Raw genomic sequence first — 24,911 nt, 5'->3', positions numbered from 1 at the left:
AAAAATAAGTGAGATACATAATACCTAGAACTATTCTTAAGTCTAAATTTTCTCTGTAGCAATTAATAACAGGGAGCTATTACAGGGCAAGAGTCACAGACACAAATGTTTACGGTCAAGGAGACACAGGAAATGCTGAAATTGAGCCAGTATAAGAAGTGCAGTATTCCAACCTTACCATATCATACCTAACTTTCTCAGTTACGAAGAGACAAGAGGATTTTGGGGGTGGAGGAGGTTTTACGAATTGGAAAGATCATCACCTAGACACAGGAGAAACTACAAAGCAACTTCTGATCAGGGTCACTACATTAGGCAATTTCTTGAGACAAGCCAGAAATACGAATTTTCATGTAAAACTTCTCAATTTTAAACACTGATTCAAAATATTTTAAGAAAATACAGGCTGGGCATGGTGGCTCACACCTGTGGTCCCAGCTACTCAGGAGGCTGAGGTGGGAGGATCACTTGAGTGCTGAGGAGGCTGAGGCTGCAGTGAGCCACGATCATACCACTGCACTCTAGCCTGGGTGACAGAGCAAGATCCCATCTCAAAAAAGAAAAAAAAAGGAAGGAAAGAAAATAAAGAGACAGACAGAGACAGTGAGAGAAAGAAAGAAAGAAAACATAAACAAGTAAAATACTTGTAGAGCAGTTTTCAGTATCTACTATAGTTGTTTTTTTTTTTTTTTAAAGAGACAGAGGTTTACTCTGTTGCCCAGGGCTTGGTGGCGCAATCTTAGTTCACTGTAACCTTGAAATCCTGGGCCCAACCTCCCATCTCAGCCTTCAGAATAGCTAGGACTACAGGCACACACCACTAAGCCTGCTAATTTTTTTTTTTTTTTTTTTTTTTTGTACAAACATGGTCTCACTCTATTGCCCAGGCTGGTCTCAAACACCTGGCCTCAAGCCATCCTCCTACCTTAGCCTCCTAAAGTGTTCGGATTACAGGTGTAAGCCAGTGAGTCCCTGGGCCTACTATAGAGTTGTAAGGGGAGACTAACAGCTTAAAAAATATATACATTTTCAGAAAATATTAACACAAAGGATGAAGTGGAACCTGGTGTTGATTAAAACTAAATAATAAAGATAGGAAACCCCATCAGATGCTTCTGTTGAAAAGATAACTAGAAAATAAAAGAAAAAACTGACAGAATGGTAGGTAGCATACCAAACATGAAGAAAAAAGTTAACCAAACATATCAAAAAGGAAGTGTGATGATATACTGATATTAGGAGGCAATAACTTAATCCACAAAAGAAAATCACTGGCCAGCCATGGTGGTTCCTGCCTATAATGCTAACACTTTGGAAGGCCGAGGTGAGAGGACTACTTGAGCCCAGGAATTCAAGACCAGCATGGGCAAAACATAACAACACCCCATCTCTATTTTAAAATACTAAAGAAAAAAGCAAAGAAAATCACTAATATCTGAGGCTACCCTTCTATATGCTATATAATGCTGCTATATAATAGGATCAAATCCACTTATACTCTAAAGGTACGTGAAGGTCATTTGGGTTTAGAAAATAAGTCAGAGCCAACTTTGTAATCCTAATAACTATACAAAGAAGAGCATTATCCTACCATATGCACTGTACTACAAACACACTGTAAGTAAGTGCTATTCAAAGTATGATCTACAGCCTAGGATCAATCTACAGACTGTCCATGATAAGGAAATTTAGAGTACTTATAAAATGTTTTTGAAGCAATTTGACCAAAGAAATTTTGTTTGTTGCATCTAATGATAAAAAATTGGGTCTTGTTTTTTTTTTTCATTTAATTTTGCTATAATTTATTTTTATTGTATTTTATAAAATATTGGTCTGCAACATGCTGGCAATGAAGAAACTGATCCTTCCCCACAAATAGTCTGAAACATGGCACTGTAAGTTATATTACAAATTTTAGCATTTCACAAAATAGTAAAAGATCCAGTAAAAACAATTTTCTTTCTTTCTTTTTTTTTTTTGCCTCAAAGGTGATTTAAGTAAGTCTAAAACCTTGTCTCTGGGTAAACTGAAATGCTAAGTAGCAGATCTCTGGGTTACATAAAATTACTTTTTTTTTTTTTTGAGACAGAGTCTTGCTCTGTCACCCAGGCTGGAGTGCAGTGGCATGATCTCAGCTCACTGCAACCTCCACCTCCTGGGTTCAAGAGATTCTCCTGCCTCAGCCTCCCAAGTAGCTGGGATTACAGGCACACTCCACCACACCTGGCTAATTTTTGTATTTTTTGTAGAGACATGGTTTTGCCATGTTGGCCAGGCTGGTCTCAAACTTCTGACCTTTGGTGATCCACCCGCCTCGGCCTCCCAAAGTGCTGGGATTACAGAAATTACATTTTTTTAATTTACAGAGAACTATTTCTGCTAAATAAAAACTAAGAGAAAAAGTCATCATGTCAAATCTTATTTAGAATTGTAAATAAACAAAGTTAACTTACCCATTGCTACATAGGATTTAAAGCGTGTTGATAATTTGTCCACAAAGGCACTTAAAATTTCCAATCCCATTAATGATACCTACAGATAAAAAGGGATTTTAATGAATATAAATTACTGATGCATACTTTAATATCAGTATTTAATTTTTGACATATAAAAGATCTTCATAAATATACTACATTTTTTAAAAATGAGATTTAGATATTCAAGGGTAAACAGTCATGAGGTTAAGCACCCTAATCTCAAATGATTCAACAATAAAAACAAGAATAATAATGTGTAAACAGGGAGATAGCGATAAAGCATATTTGGCACAATGCTAACTGGTAAATGAGAGGAAGGTTACACAGGAGTTTACTGACTCTACAGTCATGCATCACTTAATGACAGGGATAAATTCTAACAAATGTATCATCAGGTAATTTTGTTATTGTGCAAACATCAGAGTGTATTTACACCTAGATACTATAGCCTACTACAAACCTAAGCTATATGGTATATCCTATTGCTCCTAGGCTACTACCTGTACAGTATGTTACTGTGCAAAATACTGTAGGCAACTGTTAATACAATGGTAAGTATTTGTGTATCTAAACATAAAAAAGGTAATGCAAGCACAACATTGCAACAATTATGACCTCACCAGGCAATAGGAATTTTTCAGCTCTATTATAACCTTATGGGACCACCATTGTATATACAGTCCATCATTTACCACAATGTTGTTATGTGGTATGCATAACTATATTTGTAACTTTGAAATGTTTCCTAAATGAAACAGTTAAAAATGAAGGCCTTTTTAATTACAGAGGAATTTCATCTTCTGTCTGGGATGTAGAAACTGGAAAGAATATCCCTCTCATTCTAACAAGAAAAAGCCCACTGGGTCTACAAAATCATAACTGTTCTTGAATCCATCAGAAAGCTAAGGCTGGAGAATAACCAACTAACCTGAAATCTAAACAAAGACATGGGACACAGGCAGTAGGTCACATGTGACAGAGGACAGGAGGAAAATAAACTCATGATGTAAGTGGGTAAGAAGAAGTCAGTTATACTTAACAAAACTATTTACAACTGAGTGTGGGCTAGCATGAAAACACAATCCCTAGTAGCCACAGACACATGGAGAATTCATACCTACTTACAGGCTCTAGTTCACACCTACTTGCAAGCTCTTTCTCCACAAACCTCCACTGGACACTCTTAAGACTAAGGGCTGAGTAGGATATTGGATAAAGTATCTCTTGGTGGTACAATCCTGGGGGAAAGAAACAGCTGCCTGTGCAGGAAAGGCACAAAGGCTCCTAGTACCCTTGTCCATAAGAAACAAAAGCTTGAAGCTAAGAAGTAAAAGTTTGAAGCTCCTCAGTGAAGGATATCAAACACTGTTACTCCTAAGACACAGGTAAAACTCAATGCTATTAAGGAGAGGAAAAAGATAAAAAGCCTTCTACCCCAGAGGAAGGAGCAGAAAAACATCCTGGGACCCATATAATTAAAGGTCTGTAGTTGGGGAAAGCCATGGTCTTTATAAAGCCTTACCCCAAGACTCAGGACATAAAAAGCTTCCTAAGACTGAAGCTAGACCAGAAAAACAGAGAATGACCCTGTTTCCCCCAACCAGACCAGCAAGCATGAAATAAGAAGCAACAGCAGTCTACCAGTGGGGAAGGGGCAAGAACACAAAGAAGAATCCTCTATGAAGCACAAGAAAATAGGGAAAACCTAAAGTGCAGAGTTGAGTAGAAACTTGAGGAAAATCCTTCATAAAATTAACCAAGTGGCAAAAAAATCTGAAGCAAATATGAACTAAAGTAACTATAGCAATCATAACATTGAAACCTAACTCAACTCCTGACTAGACTGACTGCATAGCTCCACACTATATATAAGTTTAGCAGAAAAAAGGCATGTCATTTCCAGGCATAAGTACTATTTAACTTGGTCTTAAACATCTTAAACACTGTCCAGTTTTCAACCACACATTATGAGACACACAAAAAAGCAAGGAGGGGTAAATACCAATATCAAGAATAAAGCATGGAACAAAATACATAGATAACCTGAAAGCTGGAATTATCAGACCATTTAAATAACTGTGATTAATGTAGTAAATGTTCTAGTTAAAAGAGCCAACAACATGCAGGAATAAAAGGAATTCCAGTAGAGAGACCAAAACTTTAAGGCAGAGTCAAAATACAAATAATTTTGTAAATGCATTAAAAGCAAGGTAAAAGTGATTAAGATGCCTTTGATGGGTTCATCAAAAGATTTGATATAGAGAAGGAAAGAATCAGGGAATCTGAAAATACGTTCATACAAATTACTCAAATTGAAATACAAAAAGGAACAAAAAGGGAAGGGGAGAGACAAAGCATTCAAGAGCAAAGGGATAATATCAAATTGCCCAACATAATGTCATAGGAATTCTAGAAGAGAGAACAAGGTAGAAGAAATATTTGGAGGGAAAATGGCCAAGAATATAGTAAAAATAATGAAAGGCATCAAACCATACATCTAAGTCTCAGAAAACCCCCAAACAGAAAATTCCAAAAAACACCAAGACACATCCTATTCAAATTGTTAAAACCAAAGGAAAGAAAAATCTTAAAGTCAATGAGAAAAAACAAAAGGACAGTAAATACACAAGTACAGAAGACTTCCGGCCAAAAAGTATGAGAGTAAGGAGACAATGGAATGACACTGTTACAGTATAGTAGTCCCCCCTTATCCATTTAAGTAACACATCCCAAGACCCCAGTGGATACCTGAAACCACAGACAGTACTGAGCCCTATATATAAATTTCCCTACAAATATATACCTATGATAAAGTTTAATTTATAAATTTGGCACAGGAAAAGATTAACAATAATAAAGTATAATAACCATAACAATATACTATAACAAAAGTTACGTAAGTGTGTCTTGTTTCTCTTAAAATATTATATTGTACTTACCTGTTTTGGGACTACACCTGACCACAGGTAAGTGAAACCATAGAAAGCAAAACCACAGATTATTGTACTACCAAAAAAAAAAAAAAAAAGAATGCTGTCGCTTCATAATTCTATACCTAGTTAAAATAAAAGATTAAAAGACATTTTAAAACTAAAGGAGAAATAAAAAGTTTTTCAAACAAACAAAATCTGATAGAATTCATTACAAGAGACCTGTATTACAAGAAATGTTAAGGGAAAATCTTCAGGGAAAAAAATACATGACAGCAGACAAAAACTTAGATCTACACTAAGAAATAACAGGAAATAGTTGAAATTAAAATAAATATTTAAAACCTTAAAAATAAGCTGGGAACAGTGGCTCATGCCTGTAACCCCAGCACTTTGGAAGGCAGGAAGATGACCTGAGGTCAGGAGTTCGAGACCAGCCTGGCCAGCATGGCAAAACCCCATCTCTACTAAAAATACAAAATTAGCTGGGTGTGGTGGCACATACCTGTAATCCCAGCTACTCAGGAGGCTGAGGCACGAGAATCATTTGAACTTGGAAGGCAGAGGTTGCAGTGAGCTGAGATTGTGTCACTGCACTCCAGCCTGGCAACAAACCAAGACACTGTCTCAAACAAACAAACAAACCTTAAAAATATATGTATTTAATTACTCTAAAAACTAACTGACACTCTAAAACAAATACTAGGTCTATTGAGTTTAGTAAAGTCATGAGATAAAAGGTCACTATAAAAAAATCAATTGTGGGCCAGGTGCGGTGGCTCATGCCTGTAATCCCAGCACTTTGGGAGGGTGAGGCAGGCAGATCACCTGAGGTCAGGAGTTCGAGACCAGCCCGACCAACATGGTAAAACTCTGTCTCTACTAAAAAATACAAAAAAAAATTAGCCAGGTGTGGTGGTGGGTGCCTGTAATCCCAGCTACTCGGGAGGCTGAGGCAGGAGAATCATTTGAACCTGGGAGGCAGAGGTTACAGTGAGCTGAGATCACGCCATTGCACTCTAGCCTGGGTGACAAGAGCGAAACTCTGTCTCAAAAAAATAAAATAAAACAAACTGTGTTCCTACATACCAGCACTCAACAATTGGGAATTTTCAAAATGCTGTATCATTTACAAAACTAACAACAATCACAAAATACTTAGATATAATTCTAACAATTAAGTCCAAGATCTACATGCTGAAATCACAAAATGCTAATGAAAGTGATCGAAAAAGAGCTAAATAAATGGATATATATATACACATATATACACCAAGTTCATGAATTGGACAACTTAATCTTATAAAGATTTGAAACCCCACAAATTTTTCTTGTGTGAATGCAATCCCAATCAAAATTCCAGTAGAATTTGATGCAGAAATCGACAAGCTGATCCTGAAATGTATATAGAAAGGTAAATGAATTAGAATACTCATATCAATATTGAGTAAGAAAAATGAAGTTACAGTGCAATTATCTGATTTGAAGACTTAATATAAACCTATGGTAATCAAGACAATGTGGGGGCTGTGCACAGAGGCACATGCCTGTAATCCCAGTACTTCTGGAGGCTGAGACAAGAGGATCGCTGGAGACCTGCCTGGGCAACACAGCGAGAACCTGCCTCTACAAAAGATTTTAAAAGTAGATGGCCATGGTGGCCCAGGCATATAATACCAGTTACTCAAGAGGCTGAAGCAGGAGGATCACTTGAGCCCAAAAGTTTGAAGCTGTAGTGACCTGTGAATGCACCACCGCACTCCAGCCTGAGTAACAGAGTAATACCCTGTCTCAAAAGAACAAACAAATATATAGATCAATGAAACAGAAGAGGGAGTACAAAAATAGACATACACATATATAGTCAACTGATCTCCAACAACTGTGCACAGGCAATTCAATGAAGGAAAGAAATATACTTTTTCAATAAATGGTGATGTTACAATTGGATATCCATGTGCAAAATAAAAAATGAACCTCAACCTATACATCACATCATTTACAAAAATCAACTCAAAAATGTATGAGATATAAACATAAAACCTAAAACTATAAAACTACTAGAAGAAAACACAGGAGAAAATCTTTACACCTGGAGTACACAAATAATTCTTAGAGACAACATGAAAAGAAACATAAAAGAAAAAAACATAAAAGATTCTTGGAGACAACATAAAATTTTAAAAATTGATAAAGCAGACTTCACTAAGAACTTCTGCTTTTTAAAAGACATGGCTAAGAAAATGAAAAACCCAGTCACAGATTAAGAGAAAATATTTGTAAAATACTTATCTGATAGCCAACTGGGTTCACTGTAGAATTTAAGAAGCCTATTCTAAAATTCACATGAAAATTCAAGGGGCCCAGAATTGTCAAAACAAGGTTGAAAAAGAAAAAGTTGGAAGACTCAAATTTCCCAATTTCAAAACATCCTACAAAGCTTTTGTAATCAAGACAGTGTGACAATGGCACAAGGAGAGAAATATAAATTAATGAAATAGAACTCAGAGTCCAGAAATAAACCCATACATTTTTATAGGCAACTGGTTTTCAACAAGGGTGTCAAGACCATTCAATGGGGAATGATTCAACATATGGTACTAGCACAACTGGATGAATGCGGACCACTACCTCAAACCATACATAAAAATTAACTCAAAATGAATCATAAACCTAAATGTAAGAGCTAAAACTCTATAGTTATTAGAAGAAAACATAGGGTAAATCATTGTGACCTTGGCCATGGTTTCTTAGACAGGACATAAAAAGCATAAACAACAAACAAAAAAAGAATTAGAGTTTATCAAAACTAAAAACACCTAGTCTTCAAAAAAACACGATGAAAAAAGTGAAAAGACAACCAATAGAATAGGGGAAAATAATTGTAAAACATATATCTGATAAGGGACTTGTATCCATAAGAACTTTTACAACTTAATAGTAAAAGGACAAATAACCCATTTTTTAAAATGAGCAAACAGAAAAGAATAGAAAGTCTGGAAATACACTCACATGAATACAGTCAAATGATCTCTCACAAAAAAGCAAAGGCAATATAATGAAGAAAAGATAGTCTTTTCAACAAATGGTACTGCAACAACTGAGATCCACATGCAAAAAATTAATCTAGACAGAGACCTTATGCCCTTCAACAAAAATTAACTCAAAGGATCATAAAACTAAAGTAAAATATAAAACTCCTAGAAAATAACATAAGAAAAAATCTAATTGACCTTGGTGTGGCAATGTCTTTTTAGATACGACACCAAAAGCATGGTCCATGAAAGAAATAACTGTTAAGTTGGACTTCACTAAAATTAAAAACTTCTGTTCTATGGAAGATGTCTACAGAATGGGAAAACAAACCACAGACTGGGAGAAAATATTTGCAAAATACACATCTCATAAAAGACCGTAATGCAAAATATACAAAGAACTCTTAAAACTCAACAACAAGAAAATAAACAACTCAAAAAATGGGCAAAAGATCCAAACAGTGCCTCACCAAAAAAGATGTAAGATATATAAACAGCGAATAAGCACATGAAGAGATTCTCAACATCATATGTCATTCGGAATTGCAAATAAAATTACGATAGCACTACACACCTATTAAAATGGCCATAACCCAATTCACCGACAACACTAAGTGCTGACAAAGGTAGGGAGAGAGAGGAACTCTCATTCACTACTGGTGGGAATGCAAAATGATAGTTATTTTGGCAGTTTCTTATAAAGCTAAATATACTTTCCCCCATATGATCCAATGATCATTCATGTTCCTTGGTATTTAGCCAAAGGAGTTGAAAATTGATGTCCATAAAACACCTACACACTCATATTTTTTGTTTTTGTTTTTTGCAGAGACAGGGTTTCACTACATTGCCCAAGTGGGTCTTGAAGTCCTGGACTCAAGTGATCCACCGGCCTTGGCCTCCCAAAGGGCTGGGATTACAGGCATGCGCCACCATGCCCAGCCCACACTCATGTTTAAAGCAACTTTATTCACAGTTGGCAAAACCTGGAAGCAACCAAGATGTCCCTCAGTAGGTGAATGGATAAATATGTAGTACATTCAGACAATGGAATATTCAGCACTAAAAGGAAATGAGCTATCAAGGCATGAATAAGACATGAAAGAATCTTAAATGTATGCTACTAAGTGAAAGAAGTTAGCCTGAAAACGCTTCATACTGTTGGAGTCAAACTGTATGACATTTGGAAAAGACAAAACTATGGAGATGGTAAAAGGATCAGTGATTGCCAGGGATTGGGGATGGAGGAAGTTTTAGGCAGAGCACAGAGGATTTTTAGGGCAGTAAAACTATTCTGCATAATACTATAATGTTAAGTACATTTATCAAAACCTATAGCATGTACAACACTTAAGAGTGAAGCCTAATGTAAACTGTGGACCTTGAGTGATAATGATGTGTGAATGTAGGCTCACCAATTATAACAAGTGTATCACTCTGGTAGGGGATGCTGACAGTGGAGGAGGCCGTGCATTATGCGGAAGCAGGCGGATATATGAGAAATCTGTCTCTCTTACTCAATTTTACTGTGAACCTAAAACTGCTCTAAAAAAAATAAAATCTATTAAAAAACAAAAATGGGCAAAGAACTTGAATAGGCATTTCTCCAAATAAGATATACAAATGGCAGCCAGGCACAGTGGCTCATGCCTGTAATCCCAGCACTTTGAGAGGCCAAAGCGGGTGGATCACCTGAGGTCAGGAGATCGAGACCATCCTGGCTAATACAGTGAAACCCCGTCTCTACTAAAAATATAAAAAATTAGCTGGGCATGGTGGCACATGCCTGTAGTCCCAGCTACTTGGGAGGCTGAGGCAGGAGAATCACTTGAACCTGGGAGGTGGAGGTTGCAGTGAGCTGAGATTGCACCACTGTACTCCAGCTTGGGTGACAGATGGAGACGCAGTCTAAAAACAACAACAACAACAACAACAAATATATATATATATATGAATGGCTTATAAGCACATGAAAAGATGCTCAACATTATTAGTCATTAAAGAAATGCAAATCAAAACCACAATAAGATACTACTTCACACCTACTAGGAAAATGGAAAATGTCAAATGTTGGTAAGGATGTAGAGAGACTGGAACCCTTATATGCTGGTGGTGGGAATGTAAAATGGTGCAGGCATTGAAGAAAACAGTTTGGCAGTTCCTCCTAAAGTTAAACATAAATTTACCACATGGCCCAGGAATTCCACTCTTAGGTATATACCGAAAGGAAGTGACTCAAACAGATATAGCCATACATACTTGTACGTCAATGTTCACTGCAGCATTATCCACACTAGTCAAAGGTTTACCACATGGCCCAGGAATTCCACTCTTAGGTATATACCGAAAGGAAGTGACTCAAACAGATATAGCCATACATACTTGTACGTCAATGTTCACTGCAGCATTATCCACAATAGTCAAAGGTGGAAACAGCCCACATGTCCATCAACTGATGCACAGATAAACAAAATGTAGTATATGCATACAATAGAATTTTACTCATCCATAAATACGAATGGCTGATACATGCTATAACATAGATTAACCTTGAAAATATCATAGTTCAATGAAGCTAGTCACAAGAGGCTACATGTTATATGGTTCAATTTATAAGAAATGTCTACAACAGGCAAATCTATAAAGATAAGAAGTAGAATAGTGGTAGCTTAGGACTAGGTTGGGGTGGGTATGGAGGGTGGTATAATAGCTAAAAGGTACAGAGTTCTTTTGGAGGTTATGAAAATGTTTTAAAATTTACTGTGGTGATGGTTGCACAAACCTGTAGCTATTATAAAATCAATGTAATATACACTTCAAATGAGTGAATTATACAGAATGAGATATCAATAGAGCTGTTAAACAAAATTGAAGATCCAAAATAGACTCAATTACACATATATGAGCCAAGCAGTATCTCAAATAAGCAGGAAAAATGTGTACTCTTAAGAATATACTTAGGAATCTATCCCCAAGATATACAAGTAAAATTATGAAAAGACATGCAAAAATTATTCACTACAAGAGACTGGAAACTATCCAAACATTCATCAATATGGGACAGATTCAATAAACCATGGTGTATCCACACTACAGGATACTATGACACTTTAAAAATAAAAATGAAGACTACCCTAATTCTGCTATGCAATGATTTCCACAATATACTGTTAAGTGAAAAAAGAAAAGTTGGGAAAAGTATGTATATCAAAAAAAGGGGGAATTAAATAGATATAGACAGACATAAATGTTTATAAAAAACAATGATGGCTGGGTGCGGTGGCTCATGCCTGTAATCCCAGAACTTTGGGAAGTCAAGGTGGAAGCATCACTTGAGCCCAGGAGTTTGATACCAGCCTGCACAACATGGCAAGACCCCATCTCTACCAAGAAATAAAAAATTAGGCATGGTGTCATGAGTCTGTGGTCCCAGTTGCTGGGGAGGCTGAGGTGGGAGGATCACCTGAGCCTGGGACGTCAAGTCTGCAGCAAGTCATGATGGTGCCACCACACTCTAACCTGGGCAACAGAGTGAGATCCTCTTCCAAAAAACAAACAAAAAACACACACAGACACAATGATGGAAAATAAAGTTTTAATGGTGAGAACAGGATACAAGGAACACAGAAAGAAACTAGAGTTCTTTAAAGATACCTTCTTTTAGCAACAACTATTTTGAAAATGAAATAAATGAATCTAAATTTACATCGAGTTAGTAGCATAACCACACAAAAGACTATTTTCAAGTGACTTGAAACACAGTAATTTGGCTCTATCTTGTCAATGGGACATATCCTACAGACAAAAACAAAACTCTGAAAAATACAGTTAACAGTCTTTATAAATCTTATTGTTGTTGACAGAAAAAAGATACAGACAGATACAGATTTAAGATCTTAATTAAATCTGAATTAGAAATATCAGTATGAACTCATGATATATTTTTCTTTAAAATTAAAATAAAATCTAGGTCAGGTGTAGTGGCTCATGCTTGTAATCCCAGCACTTTGGGATGCCAAGACGGGAGGACTGCTTGAGCCCAGGAGTTCGAGACCAGCCTGGGCAACATAGGGAGATCCTATCTCTAGAAAAAAAAATTTTAAAGTTAGTTGGGCATGGTGGTGTGCGCCTGTAGTCCCAGCTACTTGGGAGGCTGAAGTAAGAGGATTGCTTGAGCCCAGGAGGTTGAGGCTGCAGTGAGCTGTGTTTATGCCACTGCACTCCAGACTAGGCAACAAAGAGAGAGAGAGACCCTGTGTCAAAAAATAAAAATAAACCAAATAAAATAAAATCTAACCCTGTCCACTGAAAGAAATCTAGAAACAATGACCAAACAAGGAACATGAAAACCACTAGCACCACATTGCAGTTTCCAGGCACCTCTTCCCATGAAAAAAAGATCAAGAGCTTCTTGGAGAGGTGGCTCATTCCTGGGCTGGAGCAGGAAATACATCTTGTGATACCAGACAGCAAAGAAGCAGTCAAAGATTAACTAGGGTCATGTCAAGATAGGACAGTTTGAATATCAAAAAGGATAGTAACTGCATTGTCTTGAAACACATTAGATATGTTTAAATATATGAGTTCATAATTATACAAAAACAAAAACAAACATTTGAAGGATACTAAAAAAAAACCCATTATTTTCACAATTAGTAACTAAATGGAAAGAATCATAGCAATATACCTACCATTCTATATAAACCATATCACTAGGTAATCAAATAACTGTAAATGGGGAAAGTTTCTCCTTATAAAACTATTCCAGCCAATAAATGAAGAAATAACAGAATTCAAATATCACCATTTTGCAAACTCTAATGAATTAATAGATCTAGACACTGAATGTTAATGGCCTCTAACATCATTAAAAAAAAAAAAAAAAGAGACCTAGAGCTTGTGTGCCTTCCATACCTCATGTGTCTCCAGGAAGGAGATGAAAGGAGAGTATTTCCTATTAAATAGTCTTGCCCCCCTGCCCCGCAAAAAAGGACTCAATTTAAGTTTTAGATCTAACTAAATTACCAATTTACAGGAAAAACAGAGGGAACAGTCAAACATCATTACACGAATGATATCGGCAAGATCCAGACTGTGGGAAAATCTACACAAATAAAACTCAAGAATTTTTTTAAATAGAGACTGAGGGGGAAACATTAAAAGAGACTTAATAAATATGTTGACTCTTGCAGGCAGAATAATAACCTCACAAAGGCGTTCACATCCTGACTCCCAGAACCTCTGAATATGGTATCACACTTGGCAAAAGGGACTCTGCGGATACAATTAAGGATCTTCGGAGGGAAAAATTACTCTGGATTATCCTAGGCCTAAAGGTATCACAAGGGTCTCTTTCCCAATCTGTTTTGTGGTGAGAACGTGACATCTACGCTCTTAGTAAATTTCAAGTACAATATACATTAACTATAGTCACCATACTGTGCATTAGGTTTCCAGAACTTACTCATCTTATAACAGAAAGCATGTACCCTTTGACCAATATCTCCCCTTTTTCCACATCCTCCAACCCCTGGTAATCACCATTCTATATTCTATTCTGTTACTATCTATAAATTTGACTTTTCTTTTTTTTTTTTTTTTGACTCAACATAAAAGTAAGATCATGCCATATTTGTCTTTCTGTGTCTGGCTTATTTCACTTAGCATAATGTCTTCCAGGTTCAACCATGTTGTCACAAATGGCAGGATTTCCTTCTTTTTTAAGGCTGAATAATATTTCTTTGTGTGTGTGTCATGTGTTATATGTGTATGTATGTGTTTATATATATATATATATATATATATATATATATACACACACACACACCCCCCCCACATTTTCTTTATCCATTCATCTGTTTATGGACACAGCAGTTTCCATATCCTGCCTATTGTGAATAATGGTACAATGAACAAGTGAACACAAATATTTCTTCAAGATAGTGATTTATTTTCTTTGGATATATACTCAGAAGTCGAGCACATGGTAGTTCTATTTTTAACTTTCTGAGGAACCTCCTAACCATTTTCCATGATAGCTGTACCAATTTACATTCCCATCAACAGTGTATAATTTTCTTCTCCACATCCTCTCCAATACTTGTTCTCTTTTGATTTTTTGATAGCAGACATCCTAACTGGTATGAGGTGATATTTCATCGTGGTTCTGAATTACATTACCCTGACAATTACTGATGTTGTTATCTTCTCAAACATTGAGTTAGATGAGCACCTCATACATTTTGGATATTAAACCCTTATCAAATATGATTTGCAAGTATTTTCTCCCATTCAGTAGAATGCCATTTTGTTTTGCTGATTGCTTCCTTTGCTGTCCAGAAAACTTTGTAGTTTGATGTAGTTCCACTGTTTATTTTTGCTTTTGTTGCCTGTATTTTCATGTCAAATCCAAAAAATCACTGCCAAGACCAAAGTCAAGGATATTTCCCCCTATGTTTTCTTCTAGGAGTTTTACAGTTTTAGCTCTTGCATTTAAGTCTTTAATCCATTTTGAGGTAATTATTGTGTATGGTGTAAAATAATTTCACCATATTTCATCCAATTTCATTCTTTTGCATGTGGATATCCAGTATTTCCAATACTGTTTATTGAAGACACTATCCTTTCCCCATTGTGTATTCTTGGTGTCTTTGTCAAAAATTAGTTGACTATATATGTGTGGATTTACTTGAAGGGTCCTTATAAGGGGGAATCCTTTTAAAGACAAGGGTACTTATAAGAAGGAGGCCAAGAGCCACAGTCAGAGGAGATTTGATGACAGAAGAACAGGTCAGATGAAGAGATTTGATGATGTTATACTGCTGGCTTTGAAGATGGAGAAAGACACCAAGAACCAAGCAAAGCAGGCATCCCCTAGAAGCTGGAAAATTCTCCCCTAAAGTCTCTAGAAGGAATATAATCCTGCTGACACCTTGATTTTATCCCAATGAAACCCATTTTAGATTTTTGACCTCTAGAACTGTAAAAGAATAAATGTATAAGTGTATAAGCTAGTAAGTGTGTCATAATTTGTTAGCAGCAATAAGAAGATAATATATTAATGAATCACAAGATGTGGCTGTTATTTGGTTCCTAATTTTTCTTAAAATAACTTACTAAAAGATTTAGAAATGTGAACCCTGCACATGTGACATCAAGGAATTATTGTTTTATAATTGTGATGAAGTTGAGGTTACATTAATAATTTTTTTAAAAGAACATATATCTTTGACACAGTAACTAGGAAGTCCTGGGGATGAAATGATATGATATCTGTGATTTGTGACACAGTGATGGGGCAGGATTGGCCACCAGCTGATAAGCTTTGTGGCTGAATTTATTTTACTGTCTACCTTTACATATGTTCAATATTCTCCATAGTAAAGTTTTTGTAATTACAGAAAGCATGATTCCTAATGGTGAGATGTTAGAAAACACCCTTGGTACCCAGAACACAAGGAGGCATACTTTCTTTTATTCATCCTCATCCTAAGGGTCTTAGCCAATACACCAAAACCAAGCAAAACTGTTGTTAGTCTGTGATATACGCATAGAAAACCTTTTAAAAATCCACAAATTGGATAAGAAATGTTTTTAATTATTATAATCATAAGCAGGCTAGCCATAAAAATCAATATACCAAATGCCATTTTATTTCTATATGCCAAAAAACATAATTTTTAAAGGCATAGTGGCTCATACCTGTAGTTCCAGCTACTCAGAACTCGACTGAGCCCAGAGGGTCACTTCAGCCCAGGAATTGGAGGATGCAGTGAGCTATGATCGTGCCACTACACTCCAGCCTGGGCAACAGAGCAAGATCCTGTCTCCAAAATAAATAAATAATAAAAATACAAAAGAACAAATAGCATTTATGATACTCTCTAACACTTTAAATTACCTAGGAGTTGGCCAGGCGCAGTGGCTCACGCCTGTAATCCCAGTACTTTGGGAGGCCAAGGCAGGCAGATCACCAAAGGTCAGGAGTTTGAGACCAGCCTGGCCAACACGGTGAAACCCCATCTCTACTAAAAATACAAAAACTAGCTGGGCATGGTGGCATACACCTGTAGTCCCAGCTACTCTGGAGGTTGAGGCAGAAGAATCACTTGAACCCGGGAGGTGGACGTTGCAGTGAGCTGAGATCACGCCACTGCACTCCAGCCTGGCGACGAGTGAGACTCCATCTCAAAAAAGAAATTCTGCTTCCTTACATTTTCTCAGTGAAGTCGGAAGCAATGCATGCCTCAGCTGACAATGATGATTGTAGAAGAGGTACTAGTAGGACCAACGGGAGAGGAAAAGATGTAGAATAGTTGTTTAAGTGAAAGAGTGAATGAACTAAGAAAATATAGTATGACTGTCAGGCAGCATTAAGGGCCCATATGATGGTCAGGAATTTAAAATGAAGCCAGTTAAAGAGGTTTTGTGTTTTTCCCCAAACACCTTCAGTTGCATTAGTGCAGGTATAGGGTAGGCTGAGTGGGATTAACCAGTATTGCATTTTTTTTTTTTTTGAGACGAAGTCTCATTCTCTCACCCAGGACGGAGTGTAGTGTCGCAATCTCAGCTCACTGCAAACTCTGCCTACCAGGTTCAAGGGATCCTCCTACCTCAGCCTCCCGAATAGCTAGGATTACAGGCATGCACCACCATACTTGGCTAATTTTTTTTCTTTTTTTTTTTAAGTAGAGACAGGGTTTCACCATGTTGGCCAGGCTGGTATCAAACTCCTAACCTCAGGTGGTCGGCCCGCTTCAGCCTCCCAAAGTGCTGGGATTACAGGTGTGAGCCACCATGCTCAGCGCAGTATAGCATTTTATCAGATGAGGACCATAAAACAAGAATGAAGAGAGAAAATAGAATTAAGAATGAATGTAAGGACTAATATCCAGAATCTACAAGGAACTCAAATCAGCAAGGGAAAAAAAACAAATTATCCCATCAAAAAGTGGGCAAAGGGCATGAATAGACAATTTCCAAAAGAAGATATACAACCGGCCAACAAACATATGAAAAATTGTTCAACATCACTAATCATCAGGGAAATGCAAATTAAAACCACAATGAGATACCACCTTACCCCTGCAAGAATGGCCATAATTAAAGAGTCAAAAAACAATGGATGTTGGTGTGATGTGATGTGATGAAAAAGGAACACTTTAATACTGCTGGTGTCCACTATGGAAAACAGTATGGAGATTCCTTAAAGAACTAAAAGTAGAACTACCATTCCATCCAGCAATCCCACTACTGGGTATCTATCCAAAGGAAAAGAAGTCATTATATAAAAAAGACACAGGGACATGCACGTTTATAGCAGCACAATTCACATTTGCAAAGATATGGAACCAACCTAAGTGCCCATTAACCAATGAGTGAATAAAGAAAATGTGGTATACATACACCATGGAATACTACTCAGCCATAAAAAGGAACAAAATAATGTCTTTTACAGCAACTTGGATGAGCTGGAGGCCATTATTCTAAGTGAAACTCAGAAAATCAAATATCGTATGTTCTCACTTATAAGTTAGGAGCTAAGCTATAAGGAATCAAAGGCATAAGAATGATAAACTTTGGGGACTCAAGGGGAAGGTTGGGAGAGGGTTGAGGGATAAAAGACTATATATTGGTAGTGTACACTGCTTGGATGACAGGTGCACTAAAATCTCAGAAATCACCAACAAAGGACTTATCCACGTAACCAAAAGCCACCTGTACCCCCAAAACCACTGAAATTATAATAAAAATTTTTTAAAAAAAGAATGGATGTAAGGATATGATTAATGGGCAAGCTTAATGAAACAGATGTCACGTGGGGTGGTAAAACTCTTCAAGTTCAAAGAAATGAGGTTCAGAATTTAGAGTTCCAGAATATCATAATCACCAACAGTAATGTCACTGGTGAAAGGGTCAGGCCAGGCGCAGTGGTTCACGTCTGTAATCCCAACACTTTGGGAGGCCAAGGCAGGTGGATCATCTGAGGTCAGGAGTTTGAGACCAGCCTGGCCAACATGGCGAAACCCTGTCTCTACTAAAAATACAAAATAAGTCGGGCATGGTGGTGCGTACCTGTAATCCCAGGTACTCAGGAGGCTGAGGCAGAGGAACCACTTGAACCCAGGAGGTGGAGGTTGCAGTGTGCTGAGATCGTAACATTGCACTCCAGCCTGGGCGACAAGAGCAAAACTCCAGCTCAAAAAAAAAAAAAAAAAAGAAAGTGTGAATCACCAGCAACCATACACCCATAGTGGTCTGAACTGGTAGTGGCAGCATTTACAACCATGAACTATCATTATGTCTTCATGGGTAGTCAGGTTGACATATTTACATGCTGAAATATATTTTACCGCATAAATTATGTGTGATTTTCCTTTATAGTACAGCTAAGACATTACAGAGGTTTTTAAAATTTATGTGTATCAGATATTATCTATAAATTTTATTTCAGAATTGAAAAGGGAGAAGGGGTAATTAAAAGAGGGCACTGACTCTGAAAGGATTGAGAATCACTGCCCTAGTAAAATTTTTTATGCATATGTAACAAGGTGACAAAAAGAACAACGTTAAGAGTAAATAATTAAAAACAACCTGGATGTTCACCTATATGGCAGGTAAATGGAATAGGCAACATCAATATGTATTAATGGGTAGATAAATCTCATCTCTCTTGGCAAACTAAAAAATGGCATATTTCTTAATAGTTTATAGGATATATAAGTGAGGTGACACCAATGTTGGGAAGTATCCTCCTCAGAATGCGAAAGGGGCCATGATTTTGAATTCTGAGAAAATACATGAAATGCTAGCACACAGCCCTGCACTACATAGCGCTACATAGTTATAAATGTTTTCACTGTTTTCTCCTCTTTTTTTTTCCCCTGAGACAGGGTCTGGCTCTGTTGCCCAGGCTGGAGTACAGTGGCCCAATCATGGCTCACTGCAGTCTCAATATCCTGGGCTAATTTTTTGGTAGAGATGAAGTCTCACTATCTTGCTCAGGCTGTGTTTTCTCCATTTTTTAACGTCAACTTACCCTATGGTTGCAGATGAAATGTAAATGTTACTAATCCTCATAATATACAAAAGTAAAAGTAGAGCTGGCAAATAATAGGATATTGAAGAGGTTTATAAAAGTAGAGAAAAGGAATATGGATATTCTAATCTCCCTAGGCTCAAGCAACTCCTTCACTAATTTACCAGGTCTATGGCCTAAAGCAATATACTTATGTCTCCTTTTCTACAAAAAAAGGAAAATAATAGTACGCTGATTTCCTAAGGCCATCTCAAAAATTAAATGAGACAATGCAAATAAAGCATTTGAGACAGTGCCTGGTACTCACTAAGGACTCTGTAAATGGTGGTTATCGTACTTAACTGTATTTTATGAGGCAAATGTTATTGCCATAATGCCATTTAAAAATTTGAGAACTCCTGAAATTGCAGGACTATTCTTAGTAAAAGTCGAATGTCAGACTACATATATTACATATATGCCTATTTCCATATTTTGAATCTTCAATTATGACTTCTCCATTGAACTTGGGACCCCAACTGTCTATCATCTCAACTTGTAACAGTCTTCTCACACCTAACACAGTAAAAACTAAACTTTTTACTTCCTTCACCCAATTTGTTCTTCTCTCAGTCTTCCCTATTTCAATAAATAGCACAATCTAACCTACTGCTCAATCAAGGCAATTATCCATAATTCCTCTCTTTCTTTCAACCCTCAAACCCAATCCACCAGGAGCTCCTATCAGATCTACCACCAAATCACAGCCCAAATTTTCCACTTCTCAGCATTGCCATTGCTATCAAACCAGGCCTAGCCACCATTATCTCTCTGCTGCTTCTGTTATTCCTTTATAGTCGACTCTCCACAAAGCAGCCACCCTTTACACACATAAAACCCCCCACTGTATTTATTTTTTTTAGACAGGAACTTGTTATGTTGCCCAGGCTGGTCTCAAACTCCTGGCCTCAAGTGAGCCTTCTGTCTCAGCCTCTCAAGTAGCTGGGACTACAGGCACAAGCCACCATGCCCAGTTACCTCCACCATATTTAGAATAAAATCCTATGACTTTACACCTGCCCAGTTACTGCCACCATATTTAGAATAAAATCCTATGACTTTACAGCTGCTTCCTCAACTTCATCTTTCTTAACACCTCACTCATTTAAACTCTAGCCAGGCTGGCTTTATGTTCCTCAACAAAACTAGGGTCTCTGAATTTGCTGTTTCCTCTGCTTCAATCATTCTTGACTCTTATGTTTCTTCAGTGTCTGCACTCACATGTCACCTTTCCTGACCACCCAAAGTAGAGTCTTATAATCATTTCATATCATGTTGATTTACAAGCACATGCTACCTGAAATGATCTAATTTCTATACCTGTCTACCTCTTTCTAACACAATGGCAGGGATCTCACCTTCCCATCTTCTGTTAAGTCACCTTCTCAATGAGGTCTTTAACGACCAACTATTTAAAATTCCAACATATGCATCTTGCCTAGTATTCCCTATTCCCTTCACTGTTTTTTTCTCCAAACCACTTATCACCATCTAACACACTATACATTTTATTTATCTTTCCTGCTTATTCCTCTCCTCCTACTAGAATCTAAGTCCACAAAGACAAGGATTTGTCTTTTTTTCACATTTTATCTGCAATGCCTAGAAGAGTAAGTTCCTGATAATAATAGGTCATCGATAAATATCCTAATGAAGCTGAATGAATGGGCCTTGTCTTGTTCAAAGCTGGATGGATCCTTAGCATCTTGAACACCCAGCGTACAGGAGGCACTCAAATTTACTAACACAATGACTATTAAGACACTCAGATTCTGAAGTACTACCAATTCAAAGAAAAACTGTATTTTGTTCAGTATAAACTGAAATTGAAGTATGATTCTATTTGTATGTTCAAAAGCTCCACTTTTAAAAATAGTTAAGTATGTTTTATTGCATCTTAAGTAAAAAAAAAAAAAAAAAAAAAAAAAAAATTACCCAGTTGGCTAACTTAGTTTATAAAACTTAAAGCAACAGATTAATTAGAATGCCCTTTCCCTAACAATGTCAGAAAAGTTTTTATGCTATAGAATTCAACAGAAAGGGGAGAACTAGTGATTTAGGAAAGAGAGCAGAATTGATGGATCAATGTCCTTGAGTAAGCAAGAAGGCATGGAATCTAATACTTTCGTGGAGGGAATTGCATAAATGAGGAAAACAGGCAATTATCTATTCTAACAAGGAAAAAGGAAGATTATATGGTCACAGCTACAAGGAAGTGTATAGATAGGTGGTGGGAGACTATGGCAGTTCTCTTCTGATTGCTGAAATTGTCTTGGGCTACATTATCTAGTGAGGAGCACGGAGAAAATACGTAGTGAAAACAGAAAAGAACCTGGATGAGACCCCTGATGGATTCTAACTCTTAAAGAACAGTTAAAAACACAGCACCGAGTAGAAGTAGGGCCTAGAGGCGTAACAGAAAATTAGCATACTGTGGTATCACAGAATATCAGCGTGATTGCTCAACTGTCATCACTGAGGTACATCTGAGGAGTGAAATGGCCCAAAGCCAATTCACAACAGCCCGTGTAGGAGAAGATGGCACATCAATCTTCACTTGGGAAGGGGTGCAAACATTACCAAAGCGCTGTCTTTCTACAACAGTCTATGCTGTAGCATAAAATCAACTATTTTGAGTGTGAATATGTATATGCCTTTCTGACAGAGTAAATTTAGCTTGTTTCTTCCAAAGAAATAATAATCTCCCAAATGGTAATGATATATTATTAAATTACCTTTTCCCCAAACTTTTTAAAAATAATAATCAAGAGATGGTATGTAATGAAGCATCGACGTGGGTAACTCTCAAACTTTATTATCCTTGTAAAAAGTCTAACCTTTCCAAAACTCATCTGGGCTTTACCATTAAATCTGCATCATAATTCTAGAGTTTGTCTTTCTTCTCTTTTTGAATAAAAGGTTTCAAAGTACAGCCTATTCGCTGGATCATGAGCATATGTTACTAAGAATCACTTCATCCATGGGAAGCTGCAGACAGCATTTTAAAGCAACACTGCCACCAGAAGACAAGAAAGAAAAGTAACTACTAACGACTACGGGGCAAGTTAAATACAAAATATTTACTTGGCCTCCCAACGCGGCTACATTACAACCTGCCTACCACCAACTCTTCAGAAAGGCTCATTCTTTCTTGTACCTCATCTTTGTAACTTTTTCCCCCCCCAGCATTAGCCTATCTACTAAGACACATCAACCTAAAATCGTATCCTAATATCCTATGTGTTGGTCTGGGTAGTGTTCACACAGGTGAACACAAATGTCGAAGTCTTTCATTGATTTTTTTTTTTTTAAATAAGTGATCAACATTGTGTCCTAGTAACTCCGCAACGTGTCACGGAATCGCTGAATTTGTCATTGTTCACAAGTGTAGAAAAATGTGGTCAGAAGTCAGTCCTCGACTCGCTTACGAAGAGGCGGGCTGCCCAGTGGGGACGCGGGACCCCCCCGTTTCCCCTATTTTTATTTATTTTTTATTTTTTTTGAGACAGAGTCTCACTCTGTCGCCCAGGCTGGAGTGCAGTGGCTCGATCTCGGCTCACTGCAACCTCCGCCTGCTAGGTTCAAGCGATTCTCCTGCCTCAGCCTCCTGAGTAGCTGGGATTACAGGCGCCCGCCACCACGCCAGGCTAATTTTTGTATTTTTAGTAGAGACGGGGTTGCTTGCACCATGTTGGTCAAGCTGGTCTCGAACTCCTGACCTCGTGATCCGCCCGCCTCGGCTTCCCAAAGTGTGTTTCCCCTCTTAAGCGGTGGTTCGGACGGGAGCTCTCCCGGCCCGGCGCTCGCGTCCGGGATTAAAGGGCTGCCGCGGAGGGCGTGACCAGCCCAGCCTCGCCGCGGTCGCTTACCCGGTAGTTGCTCGAACCCACCCAGCCGGTGAGCGCGTCGATTGTCTTGCCTAGGCGGCCCAGGTCCTCCTCCAGGTCCGGGATGGCGCCGGGGGCGCCAAGGTAGAGCAGGAGTTCCTGGCCGACCTGCAGCCGGCCGCCGACGTCCTTCTGCTGCACCTGGGCGCAGAAGTACTCCATGCTGCGGGGCTCCATGGCTGCGGCCGCCCGCCCGCCTGCCAGTCTGTGAGCGGCCAACTTTCGCCGAGCGCCGCCCAGCCTCCAGTGCGGGTCCCCGCGGAAGCGGGCGGGACTCACTTAGCCCGCCAGGGGCGCGGCTTGCGGGGAGCAGCGGGCGGCGGGAGGAACGCCAAGCGCCCAGCCGCCCCCAAACTAGTCAAACTCGGCGCCCCCCGATCCCCAGCCCGCTTCAGAGGCCGCGGCCGTGGGTGACGTCAGCACGCGCGTGACGTCAGCACGACGCCGGCGAGGGCCCGCCCGTCCGGCTAGCGTTTCGCTGTGGAGGTGGTGGAGGTGGTTGCGGAAACCGCTCGGAGCGATAGGACCTCTAGGGAGACTTGGGGTCCGAGTTGGGCCGAGCCCCCTGGAAGGCGGGCCGTTCTTCGCTAGCCGCTGCCGGGGCACCCAGCCCTCGCCCTGTGAAATGTGGAACGTTTCCAAGTTTGCCTCCACTTCTATTCAACACTGAGGAAAGTACTTGGCATCCCCCTTTCCCGCCCCCACTGCCGGTTTAAAAAAAAAAAAAAAAGAATACACTCCTGACTTCTGCTTCCAGCCACCACCACAGTCACTGTGTAATACTTTAAAAAAAAAAAAAAAAAACTTCGGTTTGCCTAAAGTAAAACGCACAGATTTTCAGCGTACACTTCATGAGTTTCGGCAAATGTATTCACCCGTGTAACCACCACCTCAGTGAGGGTACAACACGTTTCCAACACCCCAGGAAGTCCGAGGACACTTCCCAATTACCGCCTCTTCCCTAGGCAATTCTAATTTGATTTCTATCACGGTAACATAGTTTTCCCTGTTCCTGAACTTCATACAGTCTGTACTTTTTTGGAGTCTGGTTTCTTTTAGCATAATGTTTGAGGTCCATCCAGCGCTGTCGGTGTCTCAGAAGTCCATTCCTTTTTATTGCTTTCCATTCTGTGGAATCACTACCACTTGTTGGTAGATATTTGGGTTGTTTCCTATTTTTTATAATTATGAATAAAGCTGCTACAACGGTTAGTGCACAAGTTTTTGTGTGGATATATTTTCTTCTCTCATGAGTAAATACCAAGGACTGGCATTACTAGGTCTTATAAGTTGTATGTTTAACTTTAGAAGAACCTGCCAAATTGTTTACCAAAGTGACTGGATCATATTAAATCCCCACCAGCAATGCTTGAGAGTTCCAGTTGCTCCACAATATTTGATATGGTCAGGGTTATTAGTTTTAGCCATTCTGGTGGGGGTAAAGTTGTCTAATACATTCCAAAAGCACACTGTGTTTAGCTTCTTGACAATTATTCCCAATCACA

At 38.4% G+C, this 24,911-nt stretch overlaps 1 protein-coding gene across 22 annotated transcripts in view; it reads right to left on the bottom strand.

Annotated features, from left to right (window-relative positions):
* Positions 1-23,846, bottom strand: part of CLASP2 (cytoplasmic linker associated protein 2) — a 213,514-nt gene extending 189,668 nt beyond the window's left edge. For 12 of the 22 annotated variants that reach the window (XM_063662063.1, XM_063662066.1, XM_063662064.1 and 9 more), the window contains exons 1-2: positions 23,389-23,819; positions 2,454-2,532 (exon numbers count right to left, since the gene is read on the bottom strand). In XM_063662063.1, the coding sequence (XP_063518133.1) occupies positions 2,454-2,532; positions 23,389-23,583 (274 nt within the window). In that variant the 5' untranslated portion in view covers positions 23,584-23,819. Of the gene's footprint in view, positions 1-2,453; positions 2,533-23,388 lie in introns of all 22 variants that reach the window. The other 10 variants (XM_063662062.1, XM_054483432.2, XM_054483437.2 and 7 more) reach the window with 2 other exon arrangements.
* Between the last annotated feature and the right edge of the window lie 1,065 nt (positions 23,847-24,911).

Source organism: Pongo pygmaeus, chromosome 2, assembly GCF_028885625.2.
Source record: "Pongo pygmaeus isolate AG05252 chromosome 2, NHGRI_mPonPyg2-v2.0_pri, whole genome shotgun sequence".
NCBI lineage: Eukaryota > Metazoa > Chordata > Mammalia > Primates > Hominidae > Pongo > Pongo pygmaeus.
Note: the sequence above shows the minus strand (reverse complement) of the source record. Positions and strands in the feature narration are given on the sequence as shown.